At 53.7% G+C, this 13,331-nt stretch overlaps 1 protein-coding gene across 1 annotated transcript; it reads left to right on the plus strand.

Annotated features, from left to right (window-relative positions):
* Window positions 1–1,215: 1,215 nt before the first annotated feature.
* On the plus strand, window positions 1,216–12,780 carry LOC116273462 (endothelin-converting enzyme 1-like). Its single transcript, XM_031662527.1, has 5 exons — window positions 1,216–1,850; window positions 2,573–2,640; window positions 4,671–4,861; window positions 8,128–8,223; window positions 9,843–12,780. The coding sequence occupies exons 1-5, from the start codon at window positions 1,513–1,515 to the stop codon at window positions 10,017–10,019; spliced, it is 870 nt and encodes a 289-aa protein (XP_031518387.1). The 5' UTR covers window positions 1,216–1,512; the 3' UTR covers window positions 10,020–12,780.
* Window positions 12,781–13,331: the final 551 nt, after the last annotated feature.

The following is a 13,331-nucleotide window of genomic DNA, read 5'->3' on the forward strand; positions in this document are numbered from 1 at the left end:
CCGGGTTCACGCCATTCTCCTGCCTCAGCCTCCCGAGTAGCTGGGACTACAGGCGCCCACCACCTCGCCGGGCTATTTTTTTGTATTTTTTTAGTAGAGACGGGGTTTCACCGTGTTAGCCAGGATGGTCTCGATCTCCTGACCTCGTGATCCGCCCGTCTTGGCCTCCCAAAGTGCTGGGATTACAGGCTTGAGCCACTGCACCTGGCTTGTGTTTTGTTTTTTAGAGACAGAGTCTTGCTCTGTTGCCCAGGCTGGAGTGCAGTGGCCGGATCTCAGCTCACTGCAAGCTCCGCCTCCCGGGTTCACGCCATTCTCCTGCCTCAGCCTCCCGAGTAGCTGGGACTACAGGCGCCCGCCACCTCACCCGGCTAGTTTTTTTTTGTATTTTTTAGTAGAGACGGGGTTTCACCATGTTAGCCAGGATGGTCTCTATCTCCTGACCTCGTGATCCGCCCGTCTCAGCCTCCCAAAGTGCTGGGATTACAGACTTGAGCCACCGCGCCCGGCCACATCTTAATATTATGAAAATAGTTTTGATTTCAGCCGGGTGCAGTGGCTCACGCCTGTAATCCCAGCACTTTGGGAGGCCAAGGCGGGCGGATCGCCTGAGTTTGCCAATGCAGTGAAACCCCATCTCTACTAAAAATACAAAAATTAGTCAGACGTGGTGGTGGGGGCCTGTAATCTCAGCTACTTGGGAGGCTGAGGCAGGAGAATCGCTTGAACCCAGGAGGCGGAGGTTGCAGTGAGCCAAGATCGTGCCACTGCACTCCAGCCTGGGTGACAAGAGCAAAACTCTGTCTCAAAAAATAAATAAATAAGATAGTTTTGATTTCATAGATCCCCTAAAAGGGTCTTGAGGACCCTCCCCGCCAGGTGTCTACAGACCACACTTTGAAAACTGCTAATAGATACTCTTCAAGCCTAGACAATGGTGACTTTTCAAAATCTTTTTCTTTTCTTTTTTTTTTTCTTTTTTTTTCTTTTTCTTTTTTTCTTGAGACAGTCTCGCTCTGTCATCCAGGTTGGAGTGCAGTGGCGCAATCGCAACTGACTGCAACCTCCACCTCCCAGGTTTAAGCGATTCTCATGCCTCAGCCACCCACGTAGCTGGGATTACAAGTGTGCGCCATCACACCTTGTTAATTTTTTTGTATTTTTAGTAGAGACGGGGTTTTGCCATGTTGGCCAGGCTGGTCCTGAACTCCTGACCTCAAGTGATCCACCCACCTCAGCCTCCCAAAGTCCTGGGATTACAAGCATGAGCCACTGTGCACTGACATTTCAAAATCTAATGGCCCTTCCTGCTCTTTGTAAGAACCTCAGTATTCCACCGTGTGATGTGACATCATTAATTAACTGATTTATTTATAGACAGGTGTTTTCTAGTTTTCTCCTAAAAAACAGTCCTGCACCCGGGCACAATGGCTCACGCCCATAATCCCAGCACTTTGGGAGTCCGAGGCAGGAGGATGGCTTGAAGCTCAGAAGTTGAGGCTGCAGTCAGCCATGATCACACAACTGCACTCCAGCCTAGGTGACAGAATTAGACCCTGTCTCAAAACAAACAGTCCTTCTGTAGATGTCCTTGTACTTGTGTGCACTTGGGCCTGGGGTCAAGGAGAGTCTGCATTTTTAATGCCCTTGATCCCCATCCCTAAGCAGTGCTCCACGCAGGCTGTCCCCACCTGCCTCCCACCCTGTGCTGAGGCCTCCCACGTGTGTGTTGCTTGTAGGTGGAGCATGACCCCGCCCATGGTGAACGCCTACTACTCGCCCACCAAGAATGAGATTGTGTTTCCGGCCGGGATCCTACAGGCACCATTCTACACGCGTTCCTCACCCAAGTAGGCTGCCTCTGGGGCCCCTACCCCAATTCTTTTCCCCAACCCTCAGTGAACCCCCAGCCCAGTCCCATGGCCCATATGACCAAGCCAGTCTCACCGTGTGATCTCTGCCCCAGTGGTCCAGGTGGCTTGGGTGGTCAGAGATGTTGCAGAGGAAGCAACATCCTCACCCACTTTCCTTCCCTCCAGTGAGATCTGGAAGCCCTGCACAGTGGGTATTGGGAGCATCTCATGGAATTAAGAGCCCTACCTAAGGGAAGCGCCCCCCTGACAATGTTATAGCACAGTCAGAGCTGGGGAGTGGGGAGGGTTAAGGCTGCTGTCTCCGTTTGAATCCCATGTCTGCTATTTGATGACTGTGTGGCCCTTGGGCAAAGCGATTGACCCATTCCCAGCCTTGGTCTACTCATGAATAGAGCTGGTCAGTGGTGACCATGGCTAACTCTTTTGCAATGACTGAAGAGGACAGTTCGGTCTGTAGAGCATCTAGCACAGTGCGTGGTGCCCAGTGGGCACAGCCGACCACACAGACTGTGCCCAGCCTCTGTCTGGCTTCACGGGCCTCGCTGGAGACTCAGGCCATGACCACACCCTTATCCACACAGAGCTCTGTGGAATTTTGTTATGTCTCCAAGCCCAGGAACTGAGGTTCCCATACCTGGGCAAGAGGGAGAGGCCCTCCTGTCAAAGCATCACCTCCATCTTTGTGTCCTTCCCTCCAGGGCCTTAAACTTTGGTGGCATCGGTGTCGTCGTGGGCCATGAACTGACTCATGCTTTTGATGATCAAGGTACGACTTCCAGCTGGGCACGATGGCTCATGCCTGTAATCTCAGTGCTTTTAGAGGAGAATTGCTTGAGAGTAGGAGTTTGAGACCAGCCTGGGCAACATAGCAGGACCTCCATCTCTACTAAAAAAAAAATTAGGGTGGGCATGGTGGCTTATGCCTGTAATCCCAGAGCTGTGGGAGGCCAAGGCAGGCAGATCACCTGAGGTCAGGAGTTTGAGACCAGCCTGGCCAACATGGCGAAACCCTGTCTCTACTAAAAATACAAAAATTACCTGGGCATGGTGGCTGGTGCCTGTAATCCCAGCTACTCAGGAGGCTGAGGCAGGAGAATCATTTGAATCTGGGAGGCAGAGGTTGCAGTGAGCTGAGATTGTGCCATTGCACTCCAGCCTGGGTGACAGAGCGAGACTCCCTCTCAATAAAATAAAATGTATCTACTAAGAAAGTAAAAATTTAGCCAGGCGTGGTGGCAAAATTTTAATAGTCCTAGCTACTTGGGAGGCTGAGGTAGGAGGCTCACTTGAGCCCAGGAGTTTGAGGCTACAGTGAACTATGATTATGATCACACCACTGCCTGGTACAGGTTCCTTGGGCCCCTTCAGACTGGGCCAGTCGTCTTCCAGGCCCCACTGCCTCTGCTTTCTGTACCCTTCACTTCTTTTTTATTTTATTTATTTATTATTATTGTTTTTTTGAGATGGAGTCTCTCTTTGTCGCCCAGGCTGGAGTGCAGTGGTGTGATCTCGGCTCACTGCAACCTCCGCCTCCCGGGTTCTCACCATTCTTCTGCCTCAGCCTCCCGAGTAGCTGGGACTACAGGCGCCCACCACCTCGCCCGTCTAATTTATGTATTTTTAGTAGAGACGGCGTTTCACCATGTTAGCCAGGATGGTCTCCATCTCCTGACCTCGTGATCTGCCCGTCTTGGCCTCCCAAAGTGCTGGGATTACAGGCTCTGCACCCTTCACTTCTAAGGTGTTAGCTTTGGAGACAGAAGGATCTGGGTTCAAATCCTTGCTCTGCCACCTGCTGATTATATGAAGTTTAGCAGGTGCTGTCATTTCTCCAGGCCCCCACGTCTTGTCTGTAAAAGGAGCGTGATGGTTCCACCCTCCCGTGGTGATTGGGAGGACTGTGAAGTGTGTAGTGAGGTGCCCCGCTCGTGGAAGTTGTCCGGCACTTGGGATTCCTATTAGGTTTAGCAGGGAGTGGACATTTCTCCACCACTCCAGAGACTTCTCCAGTCCAACTGCAATCAGGGCTTTGAAGTCAGTCCCTCCTCCCCAACTAATGTCCAAAATCCTCCTCATTGCCTCCTACCTTGGGGACTCCCAGGCGGAGATGGAAGAGGCAGAGACCTGGGTGGCCTGGGCCTGTCTTGTGATCCTAAGTCGGCTGGCTCCATCTGCCTCTTGCTAGGCATCTGTTACTCAGGATCAGTTAGGCAGTGTTGAAAATAGGCCAGGCGCGGTGACTCACACCTGTAATCCCAGCACTTTGGGAGGCTGAGGCAGGCAGATCACTTGACGTCAGGAGTTCCAGACCAACCTGGCCAACATGGTGAGACCCCCCGTCTCTACTAAAAAAAAAAATACAGAAATCAGTTAGACATGGTGGCATGTGCCTGTAATCCTAGCTACTCCGGAGGCTGAGGCACGAGAATCACTTGAACCCAGGAGGCACAGGTTGCAGTGAGCTGAGATTGCGCCATTGTACTCCAGCCTGGGTGGCAGAGTGAGACTCTGTCTCAAAAAAAAAAAAAAAAAAAGAAAGAAAAAGAAAACAAAGCAAGCCCCACTGAGCCTCAGGCCACGATGGGGCTTTCCCTGGATCTCTCTCCTCCATCCTCTCCCGCCTCTGACCGGCCTCCCCATCCATGTCCCTCGGCACTCACAGAGACCTCGTCTCCCCATGCTGGCTGGAGGACGGGGGTGGACGGATGAACCACTTCTCATCAGGAGGAGGGAGGAGTAGCAGGTCCCCGCTCTGCCACTCCCTCCCTTGACATGATGCCTCCCTCTGACCCACAGGACGGGAGTATGACAAGGATGGGAACCTCCGACCGTGGTGGAAGAACTCGTCCGTGGAGGCCTTCAAGCGTCAGACCGAGTGCATGGTTGAACAGTACAGCAACTACAGCGTGAACGGGGAGCCAGTGAACGGGCGGCACACCCTGGGGGAGAACATCGCTGATAACGGGGGCCTCAAGGCGGCCTATCGGGTGAGAGCCCCGCTCCCCACACACGCCTGGGCCCAGCGCTGGCTCCATCCAGATGCCTGTCCATAGAGGATCATCACGGACAACCGGGGCAGGCACAGCAGCCATGCGAGCTTCTGTTTCCTCTTCTGCGAAATGGGGGGTGGTGAGGACCAATCATGAGGCTGACTGTAGAGGCCCCCGCCACAAGGGCTTGGCACCAGACGGCTTTGTGCCTTCTGAGTCTGGCCTGACAGAGACACAGGACGGGGCTCGGGCTGGATCCGCCTGAAGAGCCTGCCTGTTCTCACCTTTGCAGGGGAGGCCACCACCAAGTCAGCCCCCTGTGGGTCTGGGAGGCCCCTGGGGACTAAGCAGCCAAGGCAAGGGACACTGGTCGTGGAGCCAGTTCTGGGTTCAAGTCCTGGTTCTGGAGTAAGTTACTGAACCTCCTTGAGCCTCACTTGACTTGGCTCTGATTAGCTACTACCTGCATTATTGGGTTGTTGGGAAGATAAAGCAAGATGATTTAGACACAGGCTGACCCCAGAGAGATACTCAGAGATGCTCCCCGAGTCAGATGGGAGAGGTAACAGAGGCCACGAGAGAAGAACAGTAGGTGTCTGTCAGAGAGAGTAAGACAGGCCTTCCTCCCAACCGCGGCAGTAAGAGCAGAAATCCGTAGAGCTGTCATTTATTGAGCCTTCTTAAGTGCCAGGCTTGGAGTATTCCTAGCAGCTTTGCTGTTAGGTATTATAATCCCCGTTTTGCAGATAAGCAAACTGAGCCCAGAAATATTGGATATTAGGTTGCTTAAAGTCCACGAGTCAATGAAAGGTATTGAGAATCTACCCAGCAGGGGCTGTGTCTGAAGCTCATCCTGCTCTCAAAAAGCTTATACCCTTAGTGGAGGCTGGAAGGGGAAGAAAGGCAAATAAATACATAATAAATCTGTAAGATAGTATCAGCTATTGATAAGGCGATGAATATAAACTGGGGCGAAGTAATAAGCAATAACGGGGTAAGAGGAATAATGGGGGGACGCTGGCCACGGCAGGTCTTCTCTGGGGTTATGACATTTGCATTGAGACCTACATGATGAGGAAGAGCCTGGGAAAAGCTGGGGAAAATGGTCTCAGCAAAAGGAAGAGCAAGTGCAGAGGCCACGAACTAGACACAAGCCTGGCACGTCCAAGGATGGGAAGATGGGCGGGGCAGAGTGCAGGGAATGCAGGGACCAGACCACTCTGGGCTTGTTGGCTGTGGCTGAGGAAGGAGCTTGGGTTTTGTCCTAGTTATGATAGAGAGACACAATAGGGTTTTAAAATAGAGGAATGACATGACTCAACTTATCCTTTAAAACGGGTTAGCTGGGCTCAGTGGCTCATGCCTGTAATCCCAGCTACTTGGGAGGCTGAGGCATGAGAATCACTTAATCCCGGGAGGCAGAGGTTGCAGTGAGCCAAGATTGGGCTACTGCACTCCAGCCTGGGTAACAGAGCGAGAGACCGAGACTCTGTCTCAAAAAAATAAATAAATAAAAATAAAACAAGAGTCAGCTAGGTGCCGTGGCTCACACCTGTAATCCCAGCACTTTGGGAGGCCGAGGTAGGTGGATCGCAAGCTCAACTTCAAGACCAGCCTGGGCAACATGGTCAAACCCTGTCTCTACCAAAAATACAAAAAAATTAGCGTGGCATGGTGATGTGCATCTGTGGTTCCAGTTACTCAGGAGGCTGAGGTAGGAGGATTGCTTGAGCCTGGGAGGTGGAAGTTGCAGTGAGCCGAGATTGTACCACTGCACTCCAGCCTGGGTGACAAAGGGAGACTCTGTCTCAAAAAAATAAATAAATAAAAATAAAACAAGAGTCAGCTGGGCACCATGGCTCACACCTGTAATCCCAGCACTTTGGGAGGCCGAGGTAGGTGGATCACAAACTCGACTTCAAGACCAGCCTGGGCAACATGGTGAAACCCCGTCTCTACCAAAAATACAAAAAAATTGGCTGAGCATGGTGGTGTGCATCTGTGATTCCTCCAGGAGGCTGAGGTGGGAGGATCGCTTGAGCCTGGGGGGTGGAGGTTGCAGAGAACCAAGATTATGCCAATGCACTCCAGCCTGGGCGACAGTGATACCCTGTCTCAAAAAAAAAAACAAAAAACAACTAAAAAACAAGTCAGTATAACTACAGCCCATGGGCCAAATCTAGCTATGAGGCTGTTTTTGTAGATGAAGCTTCTTGGGGGTCACAGCTGGCTCCATTTGTTTCCATGTCTGTAGCTTTTTTTTTTTTTTTTTGAGACAGGGTCTCACTCTGTCACCCAGGCTGGAGCGCAGGGGCATGATCTCAGCTCACTGCAACCTCCGCCTTCTGGGTTCAAGTGATTCTCCTGCCTCAGCCTTCCGAGTAGCTGGGATTACAGGCACGCGCCACCGCGCCTCGGCTAATTTTTGTATTTTTAGTAGAGATGGGATTTCACCATGTTGCCCAGGCTGGTCTCAAACTCCAGACCTCAAGTGATCCACCCGCCTCGGCCTCCCAAAGTGCTGGGATTACAGGTGTGAGCCACCGCGCCCGGCCATGTGGCTGACCTTACTGCTGTAGTAGCAGAATTGAGTCATTGCAATGGCGACCCTTAGCCCACAAATCCCAACGTACTCACTCTCTGGCCGTCCACAGAGAAGGGTTGCCAGCACCTGCTTCCTAAGGTTCACTGAAGTTACTTTGCCAGGAAGGGAATGGAATTGGATCAGCCTGAGTCAGAAGACTGATGAGAAAGCTGTTGTGAGGTTGTCCAGCCAGGAGACAGGGTAGAGCACTGGGAAGCGGGAGCAGAGCAGTGGTCAGTGTTTGATCTGAGAGAAAGAGAAGAATTGAAGAAGCGTTCTGGGTTTGGGGCCTGAGATGATGGATGGTGGTACCTTTGACCATGATGGGGAAGGTGTGTGTGTGTGTGTGTGCGCGCGTGTGCTGCCATTCTGTTTGTACCATGTTAAGTTTGAGATGCATCTTGACTGTCCAGCTGGCACAGTTAAATATACACATCAGGGAAGAGGCTGGAGCAGAAGGCGTAAATGTGAGAGCCATCAGTGCGTAGAAGGTATTTTAAGCCATAGGGCTAAATGAGTGCACATCAGGAAGAGGGCTCCCCTAGGCTGAGCCCAGGCCCAGATCCCCGGAAACTAGTACCTGCCCTGACATGGGGGAGCTCCCTGAGACCTCCATACCAGTCCCCTCCTTTACCACCTGCCATGGGAACCCCTGAGCTTTGGTTTTCTCTCCTCCCAGGCTTACCAGAACTGGGTGAAGAAGAACGGGGCTGAGCAGACGCTGCCTACCCTGGGCCTCACCAATAACCAGCTCTTCTTCCTGGGCTTTGCACAGGTGAGTCCATTAGGAAAACATGCCACACATGGTACATTCTGCCATCTTGATGTTTCAAGATCCCAGAGAGCCGAAAGGCAAGTTCCCCACAGATTGAGGACTTCCCAAGTCACTGGACCGTGCACAGCACATGTGCCCTGTCATTAGAGAGATGCACAGAAGGGCCAAAAGTACCAGTGAAGGGATTCCTGGATCTGGTCAATGAGAGGACGAGCTGATCACTCAGGACCCTTCTGGTTCTAGGGTTCTAGAGATTTCTTAAACATAAGATGCCCAGCCAGGCACAGCAGCCCACGCCTGTAATCGCAGCACTTTGGGCAGCCGAGGCAAGCGGATCACCTGAGGTCAGGAGTTTGAGACCAGCCTGGTCAACATAGTGAAACCCTGTCTCTATGAAAAAATACCAAAAAAATAGCCAGACGTGGCAGTGGCTGCCTGTAGTCCCAGCTACTCAGGAGGCTGAGGCATGAGAATCACTTGAACCCGGGATGCAGAGGTTGCAGTGAACTAAGTTCATGCCACTGCACTCCAGCCTGGGCAACATAGCAAGATTCTGTCTCAAAAAAAAAAAAAAAATGCCCCAGATCATGCCTTCACTCGGCATTCATCTGGTAGCCTTCTGCTGGCACTCAGCTACCAGGCCATTAGACAATTTGTTCTGCCCAGGAAACGAGAGATCTGGACTAAATCCAAGCTTTTCCAACTGGTGTTCGGACACAGTCCTTTGTTCAGATGGAATCGAATGCGGGTGCGTCAGACAGAGATGCTGCGCTGGCTGAAGGAGAACAGTTTGGAGACAACTGCGTTAGAGGCTGCTGGCATGGGGAGTGGCACACACCAGCCCTACACCAGCCCACTTTCTCTTCCTGACCCACTCAGGGGGGTCCTCCTGACTCCCCGGGATCTCAGGATCAGTTCGGGGGCTCATCCCCCTGGTGTTGTTTTTCTGAATTTTGTGTTTTTGGAGCCGGAGTCTCCCTCGGTCGCCCAGCCTGGAGTGTGATGGCATGATCTCAGCTCACTGTAACGTCAACCTCCCGGGTTCAAGTGATTCTCCTGCCTCATCCTCCCGTGTAGCTGGGATTATAGGACACACCACCACACCCAGCTAATTTTTGTATTTCTAGCACAGCCAGGGTTTCACCATGTTTGCCAGGCTGGTCTCAAATTCCTGGCCTCAAACGATTCACCGCCCCTTGGCCTCTCAAAGTGCTGGGATTATAGGCATGAGCCACCACACCCAGCCTTATTTTGTTTTTTGAGACAGGATCTCACTCTGTCACCCAGGCTGGAATGCAGTGGCACCATCTCAGCTCACTGCGGCCTTGACTTCCCCAGCTCCAGTGATCCTTCTGCCTCAGCCTCCCAGGAGCTGGGACCGTAGTGCACACCACCACACCTTGTTAATTTTTTTTTTTTGTAGAGATGGGGTCTTGCCATGTTGCTCAAGCTGGTCATGAACTCCTGGGCTCAAGCAGCCCTCCCACCTTGGCTCCCAGAGTGCTGGGATTACAGGTGTGAGCCACTGCACCTGGCCTCCCCTGCTGTTGTAATGGGGACAGTCTGGCAGCCCCAGGGCCCCGCAGTGACCCTGGCCTCTCTCTCTTGTCCCTTCAAAGGTCTGGTGCTCCGTCCGCACACCTGAGAGCTCCCACGAAGGCCTCATCACCGACCCCCACAGCCCCTCTCGCTTCCGGGTCATCGGCTCCCTCTCCAATTCCAAGGAGTTCTCAGAACACTTCCACTGCTCACCTGGCTCGCCCATGAACCCGCCTCACAAATGCGAAGTCTGGTAAGGATGAAGCGGAGAGAGCCAAGACGGAGGGGAAGGGGCTGAGGACGAGCCCCCTGTCCAGCCTCCAGGGCATTGCTCAGCCCGCTTGGCCACCCGGGGCTCTGCTTCCCCGCACTGAAGGGTTTTCAGCTGGAACCGAGCCCATGGTGTCGGCTCTCAACAGAACCCACCATCTGACCCCTGTGAAGAGCCGGACATCCAGGCACACACGTGCACCACCTTCAGCGGGCATTCGGGTGTCGGGCGGGTGGCTCATCAGGCCTGGGCCCCATGCTGACAAGCGCCAGATACGCCACAAATACCACTGTGTCAAATGCTTTCAAGATATATTTTTGGGGAAACTATTTTTTAAACATTGTGGAATACACTGGAAATCTTCAGGGAAAAACGCATTTAAACACTTTTTTTTTTTAAGGAAAGAATTGGTATATTTATTATGTTCTGTTTTTCTAAATAACCTGTGGACAAGGGAAGCCCCACCTATTTACCCCCTTTCTTCCCCACTCCCTGTGGGGCTGGGCTGAGGCAGGGATCCCTCTTCCCCACTCCCTGTGGGGCTGGGCTGAGGCAGGGATCCCTGAGCCACAGAGCAAGTCTCCAAATCAGACAGCTGCCTTGGCTCTTGGGATGTGTGATTTCAGCTCCTGTCACCTCGTGCAGAGGCATGGAGACCAGTAGAGGTGTGGAGGCCAGGCAGAGGGAGGAGCCGGCTCTGGGAGGTCCCAGCTCATGGGCACTGCCCCTTCAGCTAGCCTGCCTCTGTCCCCTGAGTCCAACAGTGGGAGCCCTAGCAGGGAAGTTCTGATCCCCAAAGCTACAGCAGGGGACTGATGGCTATGGCAGAATGAGGCCAGGTCAGGACCCTCAAACATCATCTGGGCGTACCAAGCACCCTGAAGCCAGACTGCAGGAGCCCTGCAGGGTGAGACTCTATCGGAGATACACTGCTGGCCACAGGTGTCCCCTCTCGGTCCCACCTTTTCAGGCTGTCCCATGTCTATCTCAGGGGCCCATTTCCTCTCTGCAGCAGTCCCCCATCCCAGCCACACCAGGGTCTGTCTGGCCAACCTCTTCCCCAGGGAAAGGAGAAAAGAGAAAATAGGCCGGGTACGGTGGCTCACTCCTGTAATCCCAGCACTTTGGGAGGTCGAGGTGGGCGGATCACCTGAGGTCAGGAGTTCGAGACCAGCCTGGCCAATGTGGTGAAACCCCATCTCTACTAAAAAAAATACAAAAATAAGCCGGGTGTGGTGACGGGCACCTGTAATCCCAGTTACTCGGGAGGCTGAGGCAAGAGAATCGCTTGAACTCAGGAGGCAGAGGTTGCAGTGAGCTGAGATTGCGCCACTGCACTCCAGCCTGGGTTACAGAAGGAGACTCCGTCTCAAAAAAAAAAAGAAAAGAGAAAACAGCTCTCACCTCCCGCAGGACCCAAATCCTCTCCCTCTCTAAGCACCGTCATCCACCACATGGCTGGGCCTGGCTCCCAGGACCAGTCCGGTCCTCTAGTGCCTTATCTGAGGCTGCAGCCACCAGTCTCCACCCCAAGGAGACAGCCCCTGCCCCTAGATGCTCCTTGGCCTCCTCAGTGCAGCCCCCAGGTGTCCTGATGGAAGCACAGGCTGTAGCCCCATTTCCCCGGTGCCTGCAGGGCTAACCCCCACGGCAGCCCAGGAGCTCTGGCCTGCAGGTCCGCGGCGTGGGGCATCGGAAGACTGTAGAACTGCTGGACTTACCCTGGGTAGCTGTCCATTGTTGGCCCCTGGGTTGAATCAAGATAGTACTTGTAGCTAGATGGATGGACTCCCCTTTGAGGGATGCTTTTAGCCAGGGGACACTGTGAGAGGAAGGTTCCTCAACCCAGTCTGGCCGGTGGTGTCCGTCCCTTGCTTGAGACCACAGCTTCTCCAATAGCAGATTCACAGGCTCCACCAAGTGGAAGCACCTGGAGCGGTCTCTGCCGTCCAGTGGGGAAGCCAGGCCCCAAGACAGAGGCGGGGGCAGCACGTGCCCTCCACAGCCACCGCCTTTCCACCTCAGCAGCGCAGGCCTCCTGACCCAGCCCTGCCCGGACAGTGGGTTCCCCTCACCTGGGAAGCTGGAAGCCTCCTGCCTGAGAGGAAGCAGACAGCACAGGGACACGCCTGCCACCTCGGGGTCAGCCTCCGAGCTGGTGCAGGGTGTCGAGAGTGGATTCCAGAGGGAGGCCCTGGTCCCAGCACGCAGCAATCCTGGTAGCTCTGCAGAGGAGACAGGAACCCGAGAAGGAGCTGGGGTGGGAGGCGGCCGTAGTCCCCTTGCCACATAGAGGTGGGCTTCTCCCAGCCATGGTGTCCCCTCTGCCTCCCCTCCCCTGATCCTCCTGCCTTCCACATGGAGATGGTCCTGCAATGTCAGCACCAGCACCATGGGCTTGGACCCCCTGGACTGAGGCAGGTGTCCTAGGGCTGGGGGTACAGCCCGAGGGAATGGAGACCACACTCCTGGCTCAGGTCTGCCGGGGCCGGCGGTGGGTTGGGGAAGAAGAGGGCTCAGGCCCAACAGGGGTGGAAGCCCCTGCCACTGCTAGTACCCCCTCCAAAGCTTTAAGGAAGATGAAGTGAGACCCCTCCCCTTAGGCCTGGGGAGCCATAGGGCTGGCTTCTCTGTGGGTGCGTGGACATGGAGTTGGGAGCTGGGAATCTATTTTTTGTATTATGTTTTGTGCTACTGTAGTTTTGGTGTGGCACTATTGTAATGGAAATAAAGTACTTGTAAGGAGGGCCATGTTTCTGGGTGTCTGTCCTCCCAGGGTGCTCTGTGTCCTGAGGCCGGCACAGGGCTGCCCACCCTAGCTTCTACAGGGCTGGGTGCACTTGCCCCTGAGAGCAGGGACCTTCGACCCTGACAAATGCCAGAAGGTTGGTCAGTACCTGTGCCCCCAGCCACCCTTCCTTCACCTACAATTGTGTGATCACCCCCTGCTGGTGAGAATGATGCACATCACCACCTGGGTCCAAGAGGCCCTCCTGGTAAAAATAATTTTTCTGTTATCTTCGAGCAAGGGAGTTGCCAGGTCTCAGATGCTTGGGCAGGGCAGGCAGTAGGGAAAATCAAAGAAAGGTTCAAGGAGGGCCGGGTGCGGTGACTCTTGCTTGCAATCCCAGTACTTTGGGAGGCCAAGGCAGGTGGATCACTTGAGGTCAGGAGTTTGAGACCAGACTGACCAACGTGGTGAAACCCCAGCTCTACTAAAAATACAAAAATTAGCCAGGTGTGATGGTGCACACCTGTAATCGTAGCTACTCGGGAGGTTGAGGTGAGAGAATCGCTT

This window comes from Papio anubis, unplaced genomic scaffold, assembly GCF_008728515.1.
Source record: "Papio anubis isolate 15944 unplaced genomic scaffold, Panubis1.0 scaffold721, whole genome shotgun sequence".
NCBI classification, from domain to species: domain Eukaryota; kingdom Metazoa; phylum Chordata; class Mammalia; order Primates; family Cercopithecidae; genus Papio; species Papio anubis.

Bases quoted from the DNA above. Each gene is read 5' to 3' on its own strand.
- LOC116273462 (XM_031662527.1), top strand. From the start codon at position 1,513: ATGATCACACAACTGCACTCCAGCCTAGGTGACAGAATTAGACCCTGT. The intron at 4,862-8,127 runs GTGAGAGCCCCG...CTCTCCTCCCAG, and splicing joins GCCTCAAGGCGGCCTATCGG to GCTTACCAGAACTGGGTGAA. The intron at 8,224-9,842 runs GTGAGTCCATTA...GTCCCTTCAAAG, and splicing joins TCTTCCTGGGCTTTGCACAG to GTCTGGTGCTCCGTCCGCAC.